At 35.9% G+C, this 22,241-nt stretch overlaps 2 protein-coding genes across 5 annotated transcripts in view; both read left to right on the forward strand.

The window, feature by feature from the left end:
• LOC123872324 (kazrin) overlaps nt 1-22,241 on the forward strand; it is a 167,319-nt gene that overhangs the window by 34,012 nt on the left and 111,066 nt on the right. The gene's annotated exons all lie outside the window — the stretch shown is intronic.
• LOC123872609 lies at nt 259-1,848 on the forward strand. Its single transcript, XM_045916989.1, has 2 exons — nt 259-1,032; nt 1,399-1,848. The coding sequence occupies exons 1-2, from the start codon at nt 259-261 to the stop codon at nt 1,846-1,848; spliced, it is 1,224 nt and encodes a 407-aa protein (XP_045772945.1).

Raw genomic sequence — 22,241 nt, forward strand, 5'->3', positions numbered from 1 at the left:
GTCAAACCCTCCCAGTAGATAAAAAGTATTTTGATAAGTAAAGGCAAGAAAAAATCGCAATCAAATTTTGGAGGATTAGATTTGTCAAAAGTACAAATCATTGCTCAATTCGCTTGAGAATTTCAATAAGTACACGTTATCGCTCAAGTCATAATATACTAACTGTATCTAACGATAGTGTCAGTCAAGAGTTTGAATCGATATATCTTTTAGATCATTTTTAGTATTATCAGCTCCTTCGTCAAATAGAATCATAAAATGCGTGTTCGGAAAATATCTCGTTTGCATGAAGATCTTGTGGATATTATTCGTAAAGTGTCTGATGTTACTAACATTAAGAATATTGAACATTTTATAGTGTTCGGTACAGAAGAAATAGACTGTTTTCTCGGTGGAGTACATAAAGTAAATATTAAAGGTGTCAGAGATGGTGTTCTTGTTGAAATAAGAGTCATGATCAAATGGCATTCTAATCCAATAGAGCGTGAGTGTTTTAGGACATCCTATCACAGAGAGTATGTGTTTTATGAGATAGTTGTTCCAAAAATAATAGAGCTCCAGAGAAGATGCAGTATAATTGAAGGTTTAAAGATAAAGTTTCCAAATTGTGTGCTTGCAAGTATCGAATACGATAAAGAAACTGTTGTAGTATACATTGCAAGTGATTTTGGGGCTTTAGACAGATTCTACAAAATGGACTACGCTCATACTTATCTAGTAATTAAGAATCTAGCCAAACTGCACGCATTGTCGTTCGCTTTACAAAAACTGTATCCAGAACAGTTTGAGGTAATACGTAACTTGTGCGCAAAGGATATACAATACGCTGATCTGGGAAAGATACCAACGTGTTTGATCAGCTATTTTAAATCTTCCATAAATGTCATCTCGAATCCTGAAGCAAAAGCAAAGCTTGAAGATATTACTCCGAATATTTTAGTGCTGTTGAATAAATGCTCCGAACCGGAACCTAATTATAGTACGATTTGTCACGGAGATTGTTGGAATAATAATGTGATGTTTAAATACCAGGTAAGATTAACACAAATATATTTTTGTCATACGAGTAAATGTAATTTCATCGTATCAGGCTGCAGACGTCCACTGTTAAACATAGGTCTTCCTTAGTTGAGGGCACTATACCTGGTCCTCAGCCTTCCTCATCTAGCACCCTCCTAAAACCCTCTTTGTGACTCAGTACATAGTGCTGGAAGAATCTCTACGCTACACTTAGAAGTAAGTAAGCGGTGTCACTCTAGGATCGACTTTTCGCTTCAGGCCGTCACTGCTAAGCATAGCCTGCCCACTGCCACAGCATATTGATAGCAAGTGTAATTTACAAATAACAATATATAAATAGATGACCTTAAATTTCTAAATTGTAGTTTTCAATTGCAGGGGAAGAGACCAGTGGATGTCCTGTTTGTTGATTACCAATTGGTCCGGTATGCGTCACCGGCTACAGATATATCTTACTTCCTATACATGTCTACAGATCAACAGTTCCTCGCGGAACACTATGATCAAATACTCGACGTATATTTTGGAACCCTATCAGCTGTTTTGAAACAGTGTAATTTAAATGTCGAGGATATTTATCCCAGGAGCGTTTTTCTGAGGCACTTAAGAGAGTATTCCGTGTTGGGTTTGATAGAAGCCTTAATATCGATGAAGATAATAACAGCCGAAACTGAAGACGCCTTGAAAATGACTGAAATGAAATATCACGCCGAAGAACCGTGTCAGTACGAAACGCAAAACAAGTCGTTGTACGTGGAAAGGGTTAACGGAGTAGTAGCGGATTTTTTCAAAAGAAACTATTCTTTGGATGCAATTTTAAAACAATAAAGATTATTCAAGTAAACTAATAAGATTTCTTGATAATTAATAAATAAGGCGCTCGAAAGCATCGTGGCAGTTTACTCTGATCGTGGCGCGCAGATATTTTATTTTATTTTATCGATTAAGAACTAGCCCTTGACTGCGATATCATCTGATAAAATGTGATGATGCAATTTTAAGATTAAAGCGGGCTAACTTGGAAGAAGTATGGTATGTAAGTATTTATTAAACCCATAAATACTTATACTTTATTGGTTTCTATACGGCAATGTACCGGAACGCCAAATCACTTGGCAGATAGGGTGTTAACTAGCAACGGCCAACGCTTCCCGCCAAACCAGACCAGAGACAATTTAGGAGTTGTAAGTTCCCAAATTGCCCCCACTAGGAATCGAACCCGGGACCTTCCACTCATAAAACCACTGCGCCAGAGAGAGCATGTACTCCATCAGCAAAGGTTTCAAATGGCAGAGTCTGCAATAATCCTCATTGTGATAGTACTTTCATTGTGTGCTCTTGCAAGACCCAGTGTTTGCAGAGAAAGAATTAGAATGACGGTTGAAAGGGCCCTAGAAAGACATAAATTCCAGCGCTGCAGTTAATTGTCTGTAACAAAGGTTTTTCAGATGGGACGAATAAGCTGAAAGGAAAGTAATGGTCGCGAGCGCGGGTAATATTTAACACTCTCTCTCTTGACATTTGAAGTAGGTACAAGCATTCTCAACGAGTTTTCTGAGTATCGTGGGCCGTGGCAACGAAGTTGTTATTTTGTTACGCAAACGTCCAAATGTAAATATTTCGTTTTACTGTTATCTTTACTCAGAATTCAGTTGAGCTAAAAAGAAAAATAAAACCGACTTCAAAAACCACAAACACTAAAAAGTAAAAAATATTTTTTGTTTCTACACGTGTCATGTACGCATATGTATGAAGTCAAGCGAGCATTATAAAAGAAACTAGAATTCTAAGTGTGAAGCTCGCCCGACTTCATACCTAGTAGGTACATGACACGTGTAGAAACAAAAAATATTTTTTACTTTTTAGTGATTGTGGTTTTTGAAGTCGGTATTATTATTATTTTTATTTTTATTTTTTTATTTAACAATTTTTAGTGGCCCCACTGTACTACAATATGCTATGCCCAGTTAAAACGCTACTGTTTACTAAGCTATTACACTGATCGCGAGCAATTTGCTCTTATCCATTGAGGAGTTCTGTTCTCCATCTCCGAAGATATTCATCAAATCTCCACCAAATTTATATGAGACCACCTGCACAGTATACCCTTTCAAACAAAAAAAATATTCAAATCGGTCCAGGGGTCTTTGAGTAATCGGGGAACATACATAAAATAATAATAATAAAAAAAAGATTCCGACAAATTGAGAACCTCCTCCTTTTTTTGAAGTCGGTCAATAAAACCGTAAATATTTCGTTTTGTATTTCTAAAATAAACCTAATGTTATGAAATTAGAGTAGGTACTTAAGAATAAACCTCCTTTGGTCTTCACAGCTTGAAGATTGAAAAGCGATGAAAACATAATAAATAAAATATTTAAGGTTTCTACATGACTATACGCGTAATCGTTATCTTTGTCCGCGTGGATTTAGGTTTTTTAAAAATCCTGCAGAAAGTTCGATTTTTTCGGGATAAAAACTAACCAATGTCCATCTCCAGGGTGCAAGATATCTTTCGACAGATTTGTGAAAAGGTAACAGAAAACAGACAGACGCACTTTAGCATTTATAATATTAGCATGGATTAATTTCAGGTAGACCATTTAGTTAGATACGAGTATATATTAATTTTTACGATAAGATTACGTCCATGCCGTGAAATATTTCATTTCGTAAGGGTATTTTGGTATCTTAATTTCAAAATGTGGTCGGGCAAAGTTAATATTTATGTACATTACAGTTTATGTACCCCAAATTCGCTGATAACATTTTACTTACCTACTCATGTGGAAATATTTCGCTTGGTTTCCAAATAAACGTCTAGTTTATTTTTAGCTTTAGTGTAGCATATTAGTAATTGCCTGCTCCGTTATATGAATTTTAATTATAAGCTATGTGAAAATGGCGTGAGTTTAAATGAACTTTAATATTCAACGCCTCTGTGGTTTCTCTGTGAATAACGAACTGAGGTTGCTTGGTTGGTTTGTTTATCTTAGTAAATAATTATTTATTATTATTTGCTTACTTGTTTATTTTAAGGGTAGGTAAATTTAGAGCAAGTGTGGGTGGTACTGCCTACCTACTTCTTAACCGACTTCAAAAAAGGAGGAGGTTCTCAATTCGTTAGAATCTTTTTTTAGGGTTCTATATCCGAGGTGCCAGATCCTCCGCTGTCCAACCGTCCGCGTCTGTCTGTTAGCGGGCTGTACATAACGTCATAGGGAGAGAGTTGAAATTTTGCAGAATGTGTTATTGCCGTTATAACAACAAATAATACAAATTTTGAAATGAACGCCATGAAAATTACAAAAATTAAAGTGTTATTTCTTGTACGATGGTAAGGAACACTTCGTGTGTGAGTCCGACTCGCACTTGACCATTTTTTAGGGCTACCTTTATAACTACTATACCTACCTTTTCAAGGCTGTTTTAAAAAAATATCTTGACTGCATCATTATTATGTAAGACCAAAAACTTCAAAAGGAAAAAGAAAAAAGTGTAGCCGAAAAACCACACAATTCGTGTTCTTATGTAGTTTCCCTAGTTACCCAGTATGTAGGTATACAGAAACATGAAAAACTAGTTATTTGGTTTCGACGCGACGGGAATATTTACGAGGTTGTAAATAGTGGATATTCTTCCGCACCCATGTCAATACCGACGTGAGGGTGCCCACGGCGAGGCGCAGGTAAATGATAAATGGATAGGCTGTACAGTGTGTTGAGGAACTAGGACAGTATGGGAACTCTATAGGCGAAACAGGAAAATGTCTTAAGAGTTTTAAGTTAGCCCTTGTCTGTGATCTCACCTGGTGGTAAGTGATGAAGTCTAAGATGGAAACAGGCTAACTTGGAAGGGGTACGGAACTTGGAAGTTTCATTAAACCCGTATCCCTGATCGCTTTCCACGCGATATTTTCCGGATCCAAATCGCTTGGCGGCACGGCTTTTTTGTAGGGTGGTAACTGGCCACGGCCGAAGCCTCCCACCAGACCAGACCAGTGACAGTTTAGAAATTATAAATTACTAAATTACCCCTGCCGGGAATCGATCCATGGATTTCATCAGTATAAGACCACTGTGTCAGGGGTGTCATCAAAAGTAGTATAGTGTGTTGAGGAACTGGGACAGTATGGGAACTCTATAGACGAAACAGGAAAATGTCTGAAGAGTTATATAATGCGGCCTACGCTAACACTTGAAATACTAGTGTTTTCTAGAGGTTTTTTAATAATTTTTCATATCTAGGTCAGTCGCAGCTGAATCTTTTCACACTTGCGAGGGATATTTTTCAAGTTTTATGTACCTACGAGTATATAGTAACTAGATGATGCGTGACTTTGTATGCGATTTAGGTTTGTGAAAATCCCGTAGGAAATCTTTCAATTTCCGGGATAAAAGTAACCCATGTTACTCCAGGTCGTTTCCTAAATTGATACAAAGATCACCTTGATCTGTTGCTCCTTTGCAACGTGATTGAAGGACAAATTAACAAACCAGCAAAATAACGCACTTTCATGATTATGATATAAATTACGATATGCAAAATTGCTTGTTTGGTTTTGGTGGACAGGCGCGTTTACCAGCCTATAAAATATAGTGAGTTTTCCCGCACCCGTGTCAATATCGACAGGCTGCCTGCGGCTAAGGTACAGGTGAATAAATGGGCAGTTTGCGTATCCAAGCAATCATTCCATCGGGGATATCGGAAATAATTGAAAAATTGAATGATTGAAAATTGAATAATTGAATTTACTTATCCGGTGCATAGGTACTTACACATTTTTCTCGACCTTGAACTCCCAGTTTCCGTTTAGTTAATTTCGTCGAGTCCCCCTGTCTGAGTATCGCAGCCATCCTAAAAATAAGCTGTAAAGAGGATTAAGTACAGTTGTAGAAACATGTTACCGCTAATACAAATAGTCATAATATTATGCTTAATACTGAAAAAAAAACAGGATTTTTCAGAGCAAAGCATCTCTGAAGAGTCGAGCATTTTTGATTTGTACTTTCGAGTGAGTCCTTCTTAAATAGGTATTTTAAAATCATTATTAGAGATTAATGATCGCCAAAGTTTTTAGTAACTATGCGGCATCAGCTGCTCAACTCTGTGCGTATTATGGCCAGGTTTTTAGGTATTTTTAACTTCCTTTGCATCTGAGTAGACTCGGGCCGAGCAGCCTCGATGTGAGGTAAATGGAAAACGTGGCAATTTTATAGGTGTCTAAAACAGATCCGATGCTCTAGGTAGGTTGTTTATTAATCAAGAAAATCTCAATTAAAGTACGGTGGGCAGATGCTGTATTTCTGAGCATGAAATTAAATGAGCATAAAATCCCCTTTGTACGAGGTGATAGACTGTTTAACTTCTAACGCTAAGCTCTCGGCTCGCTTTAGCCTGAAACTTCGTTAATGCCTTGTTTCATTTATAATTCTGGATTAAATTTTTAACGCTTGTTTTAAGCACGATGTTTGTAGAAGAAGCTTTAGTGATAGCATTATAAAGCCAATTTGTGTAATGAAACATTTAATGGGCAAATACAAATGTGCGAATTAGATGGGTCACTAAATAACCAAATATTGTTGAAGAAATTTCCATTGTTCAAGAAAAATTGCGCTAAATAGTAGCCATAATAGTACTTTGCACGTACAGTATAGATATCACACTAATATTATAAAAGCGGAAGTTTGTATGTGTGTGTGTGTGTGTGTGTGTGTGTGTGTTTGTTACTCCTTCACGCAAAAACCACTGGACGGATTTGGCTGAAATTCGGAGTGGAGATAGATAATATCCTGGATTAGCACATAGGCTACTTTTTATCCCGGAAAACCAGAGTTCCCACGGGATTTCGAAAAACCTATATCCACGCGGACGAAGTCGCGTGCGTCACCTAGTAAAAATATAAAGATAAAAAAAGGTTAAAGTTCATAACCAATCTACCTTGGCCAGCGTGGCAGATATGGCTTAAATCCTTCTCATTCTGAGAAGAGACCCGTGCTCAGTAGTGGCCTGGCAATGGGTTGATCATGATGATGATGTATTCATAGAATGAGCGAGGATAATGAATACCATTGTAGGGATAAACCCGATCATATTTTTCATGCACCGTTACGGACATTTCAATGAAATATATGTTTATAATAAATTCGATATGTATGTTTGTTTTTAATTATAAAAATCCTCGTGAAATTAAGAAATAAGTAGGTATAGGCATAAAAGTAAATTTTATTGGTCCTGCTCCAAAGAAAATATAAAATAAATAAACTGGTGGGGCGGTCTGGCAAAGCGGAGAAAAGGATGGCAAAGCTACAACCTCCTCCGTTGGTGTCGGGGTCAAATCTAATTTACCCCTGCTAATGCACGCCTGCCCCGCCTCACTCAGGAGAATGCGAAAATTGTAACTTCACTGAGTTTCATTTAAGAACTTTGTTTTTTATTTAAAAGTCACGTGAGTGAAGACGATTTCTACTTATTTTACTAACCCACGACCCAAAAAGAGGGGTGTTATAAGTTTGACGTGTGTATCTGTGTATCTGTCTGTGGCATCGTAGCTCGTAAACTAATGAACCGATTTTAATTTAGTTTTTTTGTTTGAAAGGTGGCTTGATCGAGAGTGTTCTCAGTTATAATCCAAGAAAATCAGTTCAGCCGTTTGAAAATTATCAGCTCTTTTTCTAGTTACTGTAACCTTCACTTGTCGGGGGTGTTATAAATTTTTAATTTACACTTGTACTAGATAATGCTAGTGGAATAAATATTTAATTACAATAATCTTGTTTATTGAAGTTAAAAATTTAATAAACAAGGTAACAGCAGTAGTAAACTGACTCTGAAAGGGACATGGAACGTGAAGGTAAAGCCGCTATCTTGTCAGATTTTATTCGTAAGGACATAGAGATCGTTGATGCCCGCTAATGCCAGACTAACCCACGCGAAAAGAGTAAGTGAATCTACCAATGAGTGCTTAAGGAATTGTTTTAATGCTTTAATGCTGTAAGCTTAGACTGAAGAAATATCATTATTCACAAGTGAGATTAAGAGAGGCCATTTTGCGGGGATGGACTGGCTTTAATGGGCATGGAGTGATGGTAAAATCTCCTGTGTTGGTGTTCAGGTTAAATCTAATTTCCCGCCGGCCCCGCCTTAAGGGTGAGTGAGCACGAAAATTGTAACTTCACGGGATGCGATTCCGAAAACTGTTTTTAATGTGTGAATGCGACGGAAATGGACGCTTACATTTCCACTTTCAGGTGTAATTATGTTTTTACGTTTCCTCACGGTAACTAATTACAATTTTTTTTTACAATTAATTGTAAATCATTCTTCTTTTTCCTGGCCGTTTATATGATACTTAGGTACGCAAGAATGGTAATTTATCGAACATTGTTGGTAGAGTCATTGTTAAGTTTTCATAATGTGGTAAATTTTTGTTATAAACTTAACTAAAATAGTAGCTGCTTATTTGTCTGCCTGTTCTAAGAAACTTGAATTTGTTCCTAACAGCGATATAAATGTAAATCCATGTCTTTTGTTTCTAAGGAATGATTCTTGGTAATTCCACTCCTAAGGAAATTAAATATAGGGGATAAGAGTACGATATCTTTCCAGTTATACCAATGAAAATTGGTAAGTATTGGTATTGGCTTTGGGTCAAAAATAAAAAATACATGTTTTAGGATTTTTGGCACCCCTTCAACGATTTTCAAAAAAAAAAAGCTATTCGAGAGGGGCAAGTCAGCTATCTAATATTAAATGCTGCACATTGCTTGCGTAAAGTTCATTAGTTTTATTTGCATATCGGCGGCCCGCACCTGTAAACAGTGGCCATAGAGTATAGACGAACGTACTGAGTTATTGATTCCTGCGGCTTTGCCCGCGGTCAGGCGTTTGATAAATAATTGAAATACTGTGGGGTATTTCGTACCAGACGAGTGCATGTTTTTAACTTCAAATAGCTTTCGGAGCGTGTTCGCTTGCGGCTTTAATTTTGGAAGCTCTCTTTTGTAATAAAAGGCATTCGTTGTTATGTTGGAGTTGAAATTAAGATAAAAGAAAGATACTGTTATGAACTTTTAATTTGATTAATTAAAATACTTGTATACCAAAGTATAAAGATGTACTAATGAAAATAAGTATACAACAGGTGTGCCAAAGTAGAGTACGAAATAAAAAGCCGTTTGTTGTGATAGGAAAATTTTTAATAAGAAAATAGCTGTCAGGATAATTTTAATTACGATGATTTTTCTAATTCTAAGTGGTTTGACGGCCGAACTAAAATTAAAGATATTTTAAGATCTTAGTGGACTCTCGTGATCACATTTTATTTGAAAAATAATTTCATATTTTATGGTAAGTAGTTAAGTATGCTAGCTGTAACGATACCTACTTATAACGATAACTATACTTTTTCAAAAAGATGCTAAATAGGTATCACTATCTATACCTGTAAAATATCTATTAACCTAGAATAATTATGGACTCTTTGATTTTCCAAGACAAAAAAAAATACCTAACCCATCTTTGGTTCTGTGATACAAGCTATTTCTATATGAAACGTCAAAATCGATTAAACGGAACAGGAACTCTTGGATTTTCCGGGATAAAATTAGCCTTTGTCCTTTTCCAGGATGTAACCTAGCGCTATATCGAAATAGGAAAAGCATTCCGAATTCTCGGTAGGAAAGGCATTCCGAACCAGTGGTAGATGCTTTTGACGATTCGAATGAACTTGTAAAAGTCTAATTGAATAAAAACATTTTGAATTTTTGAATTTTTTTGAATTATAGATTTAACGAAGGGCTGTGAAAAGGTAACAGATGGAGGCACAGCAGCTATAAGACATAGGTCACACTTTCGCATTCATAATAATAGTAAGGTTTAGTATGGATTATACCCAGTTCGCAGCACTCTCAAGGTTAATATTATAATTAAGAGTGATGAAGTGAAACTGTTTTGAAAAAGTTGAAACGCTTTAACACATGGTGCTTGAAAAACGTCAAGTTCCCGCTTGTCGCAAGCACACTGGTGCTCGGTATTTACGGCCTTTGTTCCCAACTAAAAGGGTTAAGTCTAACATCGCACTTAACCCTCGCAACTCCAGCTACGTGCTAATGGTTAACAGTGTATTACTTTCATTGGGTGTGAGACGACACATCGCTCTTTAATACTACATGGCGAGCAAAGTTGTTCCTAAGTTTTTTCTTCTCTAATATAGATATGTTTAACATTGTTTTTTATTAAATGATAATTTAGGCTTTGGTTGCGAAATAATCTAATAGGCAAAGTCCAAAGTGACGATGATGATGAAGTCTAAGATGGAAGTGGGTTAACTTGGTAGGGGTATGGCATTTTAAGTTACCCATACGCCTAAACGATTTTTATCACTTGTCTACGTTGCGCCCTACCCGAACATTAAACTTGGCAACAGTTTTTGCAGCTAGAATGGTAATTAACCAAAGCCGAAGCCTATCATCAGACTATACCTGACCAGAAATAATTTAGACGTTCTATATCGTCAAATTGAATTGCTGGGAATGGAACCTAAGTAAGTTTTTTTTTTTAAATTCCTTAACAGTAAAGTACGATAACAACTGCATTAGTTTCAAAACTATGTTGCAGTTGTTATCGCCCATCTCCAGATTTACAAAATTAGGTAGGTACTTAAGAAAGGAAAAAGAACAATATATTATAACAATGTTAAAAATCAGTGCATGCTGTGTTAAATTAATATGTGTGTTTGTGTGTGTGTGTGTGTGTATGTGTGTGTGTGTGTAGTATCCCATAAGATAATGAGGTTAAGACAGTATAGCCAACTGCGCCATTGAAATTCGTGAAAAATATATGTACCTAATGAAATACTAAACAAGTATTATAAATGAGATTTTAGTATAAAAATGCCGTAGTGGGACCGTGGAAAATAAAATAAATATCGGAAAAATATTGGCCCCCAGAGTACCGATGAAACAAACAACTCGTAATACTATTGTATTTATTGATACCGCAAATGAGGCTGATTCTACGGTTCCTATTCGTTAAGGGGACGGTATATTCCAGGTATAATTTCAAATCTAGAGATGGCGATACACATTGTATCGGCATCTCTCTTAGACGCCCCTGAACCGGTTGCGCATCGCCACAGTGTAGAGTATTATTTTCACATCGCTCCTGCATTTAATCATTACGTCACCCCACTTCAGTGTTTACGATGGAGTAAAAAGTCAAGTTATGTATAAGTTTAAAATTCAAAGTTATAGTGATAAAAAATATTTATTATGAAATAATTAAAAATTTATTTAAAAAAATTAATCTGTAGGTATCATCAGAATCGATTACATTCGACTTCGCTGGGTTACTTTATTGTAATATATAACATTGCGTATCTATAAAAAATATTTTTACAAGTTAAATATTGTTTTATATACTACTAAAGGATCCCTGCGGCTTCGCCTGCGTTGATTTCGGTTTTTTTGAATCCCGTAGGAACTCTTCATTTTTCCGGGATAAAAAGTATCCTATGTCCTTCTCCGGGATGTGTCCCAAGTATGTACCAAATTTCATTAAAATCGGTTCAGTGGTTGGGCCGTGAAAACGTAGCAGACAGACACACTTTCGCATTTATAATATTAGTAAAGTATGGATTTTAATCCACACTGTTGCCAAGTTACTATCATTAGTTAGTAAACAGTCACTGATAAAAAAAAAAACAATATTATAATGTACTTTTATTGTTTTGTCAACAACGAGAAATAATGAATGAGATCTATTTACAATCATGCTAATAGGTGTCTTTTTCATTATGCTTATTATAGTAGGAGATTTAACATTTCACCAACTTTCATAGAATGAGATCACACACACACAGTAACATTAAATTAAAATGGGCCTAAATAACCTTGACTTAAGGTCCTAAATTCAATTACACCGATTTTAATTTCTGGTTCTGTCTGACTGGCTATACATGAATGGATTAATTTGAGCTATAAAACAAGGCGGTTAAGGTCTATTTTACGTTAACGTTCTCATTATAAACCCCTATCTGCCAGTTTTGGTCATTACTGTGGTGACCATTACATTTGGCCTTGAAAGAAGATACTTCACATGGATAAAAGATTATAGCATGGACAAGTCCAAGTTTCTGAAATTTTCACTTATTGATAATGATAATACTGTTATTCCTAATTACTTACATTTATAGGTAAATCTTATATTTTCTATATCTTATTGCTATTATAGATGCTGAGATTATAGAAATTACACTCAACTGAAATTCAATGAAAATATAGTTAGCACGGACATTACACAAGTAACTATTTATTGCATTTCACTAATTACCGAGATCGTAAAATCCTATTTTTTTATATTATCAAAACGTTTACAGTAAAAAAAATATCACACGCGCTAGGCGTGCAAAAACACCTGAAAGAGATTATATGCACCTGCAGCCATAACAGGATAACATTATAATATATTTCGTGTTGTATAAAAAGCTGTTTTGTTTATAATCCTTGTTTTTGTTTATTCAATATGGTTACAGTCAAACCGGCCCGCTCGGAGCTAATAGCCATAAAAGTTAACTAATTAGGTGAAATATTCCAAAAGAGCATAAGTAGGTATGTACACATTCAATACGCTAACTTAACTGTTTACGTTAAGGTTCAAAGTCAAAGCGCTGGAGAAATGTTTTTATATGATACTGAACAAAGTCAAGACAGAGATTAAAATATTTTATAGCTTTTTTGTTATATTCAGATTCGGGCCATTGATTCAAATTTTAAATTTGTAGTAATTATGTTCTCTAATTCAGAAGCTGAGCTCTTTTTCTGGATGCCTAATGATAGGCATCCAGAAAGAAGGCATACAGGTCATTACCTTTTCGCTAAAGACAATTTTACGTTGACTGACATGAAAGCAAAGTGCCTAGTAAGCCAATAGACAATTCAGCTAGATGACATCAAAGCAGATTACCCAGTCAGCAGAGAGTCAACTTAGCTGTACGCCATAAAAACAGAATGCACAAGTAGCAAAACGTCTGGAATTGTGAATAGTCTGTATGATTAGAACACCTCATTAGCCAGACGTCAAATTACATAGTTGGATGACATAAACGCTGAATGAGATAGTATCTAAAACGTCTGGAAAAGTAAATAGTCTAAATGGTCTGTTGCTTGCTCACTTTTTAATCTTTAACCAACTTCCAAAAAGAAGGTGGTTCTCAATTCAGCCTGTTTTTTTACCCCATTGCGGCAAAGCCTAAAGGAAGAGTTATGATTTTAGCAGTCTGTATATGTATGTGTGTGTGTTTGTATCCAGATTCTGTGTGTTCCACCGTAGCGCCGAAACTACTGGGCTGATTTTGATGAATGAGGTGTAAATCGATTTGTCGTAAAGATCCGGGTAACATAGGCTACATTTTATACGAAAAAAATTGACCTAACGGATGTAATATGAAAAAAAGTGGGGGTGAAAAGGTACTACCACTAACTAACAATTGTGCCAGGACTGGTCCTGATGGGATTTTGAAGTTTGAAAAGGTGCAGTTGGTTCTCTTTATAACGTAGACCCGCACTAAGACAGGATTTTGAGAAATTTGATCTGTAAATTGACCAAATTATCATACAACAATACTACTTCTCACGAACCTATAAAAGCTACGAACAAACGATTTCAGTAGTTACATTTTATTACTGTTCTTACCTTTCGATTCAAAACAAGAAAAATTGATACACTGATTTGGCATTCCAAAACGAAGCAACTCTCGTCCTAATAACAATTTAATGTATACTTTAAGAATAACTGCATAAGGTAAGTTTTACAACGAATATTTTAACATCGATATTTTAATGTTAGTATACGTGAGTGAGAACACAAAAGCCACAAAGATCCTTTGTATTGACAAAGGCAAACACAATAGGATCTTTCATTTCTTGTAAATTAAACTAGTTTTATGAGAAAAAGTATTAAGTACCTATGAAATTTTGTTTTGCACATTTTCAACTTTTAAGCTGTGACAATAAGGTCTAAGTTGAAGGAATATTTAATAGTATGATTATTTTTTTGATCTATAAAACATTTATGACACTGCAATTTTTGGTCAAACTTATTATTGACTACTTAGTGACGTATATACATAAAAAAACCAGCCAAGTGCGAGTCAGACTCGCGCACCAAGTTTCCGTATCCGTACTCAGGTATTTTTCCGACATTTTGCAAGATAAATCAAAAACTATTATGCTTAAAAATAAATTAAAATCAGTTTTAGAATGTTCAGGTAAAACCCTTTTATATGATACCCCACTTGGTATAGTTATCTTACTTTGAAAATTGAAACACATTGTTTTTTAATGAACCCATAAATTCATGGTTTTTGCCAAATTTCATGATTCTAGGTCAACGGGAAGTACCCTATAGGTTTTCCTGACAGACACAACACACACGGACAAAACAGACTGACAGGCGGACAGATAGACAGACATACAGTTAGATAGACAGACAAACAGACAGCAAATTGATCCTATAAACGTTCCGCTTTTCTTTTTGAGGTACGGAACCCTAATAAATGATATCATTGCATAGCAAGTGAAGAAACTAAAAATTATAACACCTTGGATAAACATCTCGGACTTGAAAGTGGATGTCATTTTCATAATAATCATGATCATCATCATCATCATTATGAGCCCGTGGATGTCCACTTCCCTAAAGAGCGCCAGCCGCTTTATATCATCAGTCCATCGTGCTGGAGGACGTCCTACACTACGCTTGCTTATACGCGGTCTCCTCTCATCCTATTTTCATAATAATTAGTACTTTCCCCTAAAAACCTTTAAATTGATATCAATAAAGTTTTTTTTCCATCTTATCTTCTAATACTTATGCATTTTACAAGTTTGGTTTTTGATCTTTGAGCTACCGGGATAGAGCACTCAGATTAATTAATTTTTATTTTCAAATTATAAGTCCTGGTCTATAATGACCTAATATTAGCTTCACTACACTGCAATGTACTGTTTACTGCATTCTTTTTAAAATAATTACTTTTTTAATGTAATAAATGCACAATATAAACTTATCTTAAAATCTAGAAAAATCCTAAATAAAAATACTTTATAACATAGTACTGAATTTACTACTCTATGGCATTCTGTACAATTACAGTATAACAAAATGCTTATGAAACCCGAAACAGGTCCTGCCGCGCTGAGGCGACGGGTATGACTGACAAGATAACGTAATTACGGCCCATAAGACTCAACAATAGGGTCGAAAATTCTTTGTACTCGCTCTGTACGCGATTTGAAGAGAATAAGCGAGGAAGCGTGAAATCAAATAATTTAGAATATAATTTGAAATATAGCACTTACTGTGAAATGATCGGACCGAATTATTTATTTGATTGTTTTACACCTATGGTGAAAGTTACGTCTTTAAGAGCTTTGTCATTAAAGAGAAAAACCCAAAAGTCTAAGGTTTTAGACCAAACTTCTGATTTTTTTTCTATCGAGGAAAGTTTGTCCAATCATGTTTTTATCGGACCAAATCCAAAGGGATATAATGAAAAATATTATATATTAATTTCAAATTTTTCGATCCATGCGTTCCTAACTTATTTCCATTTTAGTAAACTTTAGTATCGACGAAAACGGAGACCGCCGCGTTAAAGTAATATTTGTACGCTTTCAACGCGAGTGTGAGCTTTTGCTATGAACGATTTTCCAGATTTTGCTGAGAAAACTGAAAATAGCTGATTGAGTAGAGTCCCGGTGGATATGACTAATTCTATTAGTGTTATTATCAATCCGATATTTTTTTTTACCATTTAGACTAACCATAAAGTACGCGTGTGTTTCTGTTAAAAAGAAGAAAGGAAAATGGGTACATGGGGAACCGAAATCTGTCAGTTTTCAATTATTTTGGGTAATCTCCAGGGAAAGATTGTATTGTTTATATACGCTGGCAGTTCGTCTATTTACCTGACCGTACGCCTATTGTATCGCCGAATACCCTTGTGTCGATATTGACATGGGTAAAGATGTACAATTTACTATATTCGGACATGTTCAGCGCGCAAAAAGAGAACCTGAATAAAGAAGATCGCATATGACTCGACAACCTACAGGAGACAAAAGGTTCAAGCAACGCATTATCATTAGTGAAAAGATGAGTTGCAACAGAAGACAAATTTGACCCCATTGGACGCAGCGAAGAAATACTGAAAGCTTCAGTAAAATTCGGCGCTGTTGTAAATACTGCTCTGGACTTCGTCTGTGTTGGTGTTAGCTGGCGGGCGTGTTCTGCCTTTTTGGAGGGTTTTTTTTGTTAAAACTGACTGGAAGGCGCTCTAAGGGGGTGCCGTGCGTATGTCGGCGAGCGCCGGCACAGACGGGGTCCACATTTGTATAGTTTAACTAACTTGTTACAAATAACTACAAACTTGACATTGGCTAGTCTTTGTAAAGCCAGACGAGAAAGAAAAAAAAAATACCGCTCTCGCGTGTTTATGGCTCACCCATGTTGCTAATCTGACTAGCATTTTCAGTATCTTCTGAAAAATGCGTCCCAGATTTATACACAACATTAATAATTTAGTCTGAATCCCGAACAAAAAGAAGAGAAAGCTATAAGGAACTAGGAAACGTTTCATGCATGTGTTATAGCGTGTAAAATGAAATCTATCGAAGCGTGATTCGCCAGGTACATTTTACCTTTACTCTCTAAAACGATGCAAAAAAATGACGACTGAAATACCGGCAAATTTTGGATGAAAGTTGTCTCCCTTAGGAATATAATTACGCCAGCAGCATTTCGACATATTAAAATATTTTGCATTTAAACCTGGCGCCTTTAAAGCCAAATAAAGTGCTATACACAAGCTAGACATTAATGTCTTTATTAAAAAGAAGATACTTTATTACTTACTCAATTTTAATTTAAAAGAGCACTGTCAAGTTCAAATAACTTCTATGCATTTTTTATTTAAAGAAAAAGTAACACTTTAAGAGAAAAATGATCTAATATCATTTATTATATTAAAAAAATAATCTTTGCAACGATTTTCTTTAATTAAATATTTTTGCAGAGTAGCTTTAGAGATGTTACCCTTTCTCCTAGTATTTCTATCTTCTTTTATATGTATAATAAATAATAATTGCAATGTAATGTACCTACTTAGACTAATATTTAATTTTTCCCTCAAACTAAGCGTAAAGCGAGTCCTAGGAGTGGAAGTAATAGGTAAGCGCGTACCTAAATATTGCTACCTAAATATTTGTTTGTTTGTGGGTTGCTTCTTCAATCACGCCGCAACGGAGGAACTGATCGACATGATTTTTACAATTATTATCGACCAATAGACGTCCACACTCCACAGCTGGACATAGATAGGTCACATGTAGGGATTTCCACCCGCTACGGTTTTGCGCCGTATGAATCCTGCGGCTCCCTGCGACTCGTTTGATGTTGTCTTTACAATGGATATAGTTAATTATTTAGAGAGTGACATAAGCCATTTTTTACCCCAGAAAACGAGGAGTTCCAACGGTATTTTAAAAAAATGTTAACCCACGCAGACAAGTCCCTTGCGTCATCTAGTTAATATAAGTAATAAGACTTCAGACTGTCTTGCCTTATAGTGTAAGGACTCTACATAAGGGAATGAAACGTATAGAATTAAGCCCAGCTATTCCGCCAGTGGACTCTAATTAAATTTTTGTAAATACTCCTCATGAAAATTCTGTTATTTACTTTCGGTTTGTGTTTGCGGACTGCGTTTTTTGTCGGGACTATGAAAGTTAATTTAGGTTGTTTGTTTACGACTTTATTTTGTTCATTGTTCATTTTTGGATCAAGCTATTTCAATTTCGGGAATGAAATCATAAAATGCAAAATCAGATACCGCTATTTCATTTTTATTTCCCTGCCCATTTGTAACCTTATTTTTTTCCTTTCGTCAGCGCTTTCTCGACCTCTTTTGGTGATTCAAGACTCGCTTCCCCAATCTACATAGAAATGAATATATAAATAGCAAGTATAATAAAAAGCTGTGATAGCCTAGTGGTTAGAACGTCCGGCTCCAATTCGGAAGTCGGGGGTTCGATCCCGGGCACGCATCTCTAACTTTTCAGTTATGTGCGTTTTAAGCAATGAAACCTGCATGCCTTAGAGTTCTCCATGAACTCAAATCAAAGGTGTTGAAGTCTGCCAATCCGCATTAGGCCAGCGTGGCAGATTATGGCCTAAAACCCTTCTCACCCTGAGAAGAGACCCGTGCCCAGTAGTGGGCCGGCAATGGGTTGATCATGAATTCATGAAAAGTATTTTTATATCTTTAGGTGTCGCTACTTTATCATATATAAAAGCGCAAGTGTCTGTGTCTTTTTGTTTGTCTGTTACCTTTATACGGCCCATCCGTTTAACTGATTTAGACGGACATACTCGTAGTCTAGTTATTATCGCATCTAGTTATTAATTTTCTGTATTGGATCGTAAGCTTAGCACTCTACGCTTATCATACCATCAATATGCCAAAGTAGGTATTTAGTTTCGCCTAGTCTCCTGTACCGTACCACAGGGGTGTGTAGACTGGAAAAGCTAACGTGCACAATATACAAATCGGACAACATCGTTAACATCGAGACAGGGGCAAGTGTTTGTACTCCGTTCCGCCCGCGCTCGTGATATTGCGAACATGAACTAACGTAAATCTGAACTAAAAATAACGTACGTACCTATCCAATAGGCGCTACATGAAATATTTACGTAACTTTAACTTGACGGCTTTATTTATATAAGCTATATATTACAAAATCGTATAAGGTGCTTTAGAAAATGTTTTAATTTAAAACATATCACAATTATACGTATGTACATGTTTTAGGACATAGCTACTGCCATTATGTAAAAATGTAAAAGCTGTTTGTGTTCCATTAAGGAGAAAAAGAAATATTATTAAACCGAAAGTGTGTTTGTTTGTTAGTTAGTTTATCCTTCAATCACGCCGCATCAAAATAAAGAGTCGATGTGATTTTTTGCAAGATTAAAATAGATAGAAAAATCTAAGTTATGTTTATGTATAGTAAATGCATACATTGTAGAGTCTTTCGGGGTAAGAAGAGGCGGTGGGTAAAAGTACGCACTGCTGATTTCGCAGTGAAGGTTACACTGGTCAACGGTGTAATGGATTGGCTAAAATATGCCTATAACAGCTGTTGCAGCAAAAATTATATTAGTTCAGCCACAATAATTTTAACTGACAGGTCTCCTCGGTCTTTATCAATGGTAATAATTAATTATCTACTTCTATGAATTTGACTTGGATGTAGGAAGTGAATGTTTGAAATATTACATTAATTCACGTTTATTGAATTTCCCTTCAATTGTAGACGTTAGTAAATGAATTATTTATTTCGATTGACGAAGTCCTTGGTCCTGTTTTTCTTAAGGCGACGGTGGCCCACTCATAATCTAATTACTGTCGAGTGCTTCTTTGAATAAACAAACTCTTTTGTTGTAGGAAATGGTTTTGCGTTGCTTGCCGAGCTTTATTTATTCGTTGTTTTCATTGCTTTGAAGAGTGTTTCTGAAAAGTGGTGCTGGTTTGTATTTTTTAGTTTGCTTGGAATTGACTTTGGGGAAAATATAGTACCTAGATAGGACCTAACTTTTATTTGTTCCCTAACAGCTATACGCGACTTCATACGCTCGAAGTAGGTTATTGCTTTCCAGTCTGTTTTTACGGGATAAAAACCTAGGTTGCATATGTACAAGTGTAAATTAAAAATTTATAACACCCCTGACAAGTGAAGGTTGCAGTAAGAACTAGAAAAGAGCTGATAACTTTCAAACGGCTGAACCGATTTTTTTGGATTATAGCTAAGAACGCTCTCGATCAAGCCACCTTTCAAACAAAAAAAAACTAAATTAAAATCGGTTAATTAGTTTAGGAGCTACGATGTTACAGACAGATACACAGATACACACGTCAAACTTATAACACCCCTCTTTTTGGGTCGGGGGTTAATAAAATAGTCTTTATAAACAAAATATTTATTTAAAATTTCTTAATTGCCGACTTACGGAAAAATTCTCAATTTTCGTTATTGATCTTGTCCATTGCCAACGTACCTATCTAACATGTAATGCATTTCCATTAGTTAAGCTGGCTTTCAAATAAAAACTCCCATTCAATACCTATACCTATACCTAAGAACGTCTTTTCGCGGTCTCACGGCACGGGACGATTTGCAATTATGATACAAAAGATACGATACGATTTAACCTGTCATTTCGTTTGGCAATACTTTTTTCTGATGAGTGACGAATATAGATTCCAGCAACGACTGGGTGATATGCTTATAGTCTTCACGAACATTCGCGGACTAGACGATTAGCAAGTTCATACTACTTACCTGATTGTCTCTTTTCAGTGGCTATAATAACGTCACTGCAAAATAAATCGGTCAAGTGCGAGCCGGACTCGCACTCAAAGGGTTCCGTACAAGAATAACAGTTTTTAAGTTTTTTTGTGATGTAGGTAAGTACAAATTCACGGTTTTCGGATTTTTCCCTTTACGTGTGGCACAAGAGTTACCTACCTGCCAAATTTTATGATTCTTGATCAACGGAAAGTACTCTATAGGTTTCTTGGCACACACGACAGACAGACAACAAAGTGATTTTTTTTTTAAAGAATATTAGCCATGCTAATTATGATTAATACTCCCCTTTCCCCTCCAATTAAGCGTAAAGCTTGTGCCAGGAGTGGGTACGACAATATTAGTGCAACGGGTGGGGTTTGAACCGTCGACCTTTCGGAATTCAGTCCGTTAAGCTATTGAGGCTCTAGGGATTCTATAAGGGTTTCTTTTTTCGTTTTGAGTTACGGAACCCTAAAAACTGTACTGTGAAAATATTATAGCGACACCAATGACATACCCTCTAAAAGGAATTCTATTTTCTATCCAATCTGAAATTTAATTTCAATCCTCCGTACCATTTTCCCTCCGGTTATAATTTAATGTGCGGACAAGAGAGAAATCCATGAAATCTAATGGGGAGAATCCCGCGGAGCGTCGATGCCATCGAGATTTATTTCTGCCGGCGTATTTAACGACCGCGGTGGTTTTATAGGCTTATTGCTTTTGAACCAATGCAATGATTGCTTGGACTATTGGATTTTTAAGAAATCTTGCCGGCTTTTATAAGTTATTTTAGATTTCAGCTTTGAGGCTTTGTCGTTATCTATAACTAGCTGATGCCCGCGACTTTGTTTAGTTGGAATAGGTTTTTAAAAATCCCATGGGAATTGATTAAATTTTCGGGTTAAAAAGTAGCCTATGTATTAATCCGGGGTATAATCTCCGTTCCAAATTTCAGCCAAATCCGGCCAGTAGGTTTTGCGTAAAAGAGTAACAAACATTCATACATACAAACATTACAATATTAGTTCTTCGATTTTCCGGGATGAAAGTTGCCTCTGAACCAAAAATATACATCGGTTAAACGCATAAACCTTTAAGAATCCCGTGCTCAATTGTATCTGAATTTAAAAAAGAAAAACTTAGGTACTAGTAGAGTCTTGACTTGTCAATGAGCCACAAGAAGCCATATAAGAGCCATAAGTTGACCAACATGAAATATCTACCGATATAAAGCATTTTGAATTGAAATTTGAAAAGTGTCTGAGTGTTTGCTATTATTGAATATTGAATACACACTGGAACTACCTCAGATGCAGGACTACGGGAAGTAGGCACATACATAAACTAAATAAAAATACGTGTCATGAAAATAACTAAAATGCTGAAGTAGATCAACATCGTATATGTACCCACTCTATATTATGCAAATTACTGCCCAACTTGGCATCCACAAAGTTCAAAAGTAAGCCAAGCGGTCATTGACTTACTGAGTTTTTAATCTTTGGCTAATGGACGTCTGCCAATATTATTTTCCATATTTTCCAGTCCAAAACACACTGACGGTAGCGTTTGATGGTCCCATAAAATAGCGTGCCGTGCTGCTGCTTTGCTTTAAGCGGCGTCCATACTTGAAGATTACACCCCACCAACTCTACCTAATTACAAGCATTGGAATTGGTGTTAAGCGTCAAATTGTAGCCTAAATAGGGGTGGACTGTCATGATGATGATGACAATCTGTATTGAATAAATTGCAGCGAAATTTTCTTAATAAATATTTATTTGATTCGGAATTGAACAGAAAATA

This window comes from Maniola jurtina, chromosome 15, assembly GCF_905333055.1.
Source record: "Maniola jurtina chromosome 15, ilManJurt1.1, whole genome shotgun sequence".
NCBI classification, from domain to species: domain Eukaryota; kingdom Metazoa; phylum Arthropoda; class Insecta; order Lepidoptera; family Nymphalidae; genus Maniola; species Maniola jurtina.

Excerpts from the sequence above, each read along its gene's own strand:
- LOC123872609 (XM_045916989.1), top strand. The coding sequence starts at position 259 with ATGCGTGTTCGGAAAATATCTCGTTTGCATGAAGATCTTGTGGATATT. Across the intron at positions 1,033-1,398 it reads ATGTGATGTTTAAATACCAG|GGGAAGAGACCAGTGGATGT; the intron begins GTAAGATTAACA and ends TTTCAATTGCAG.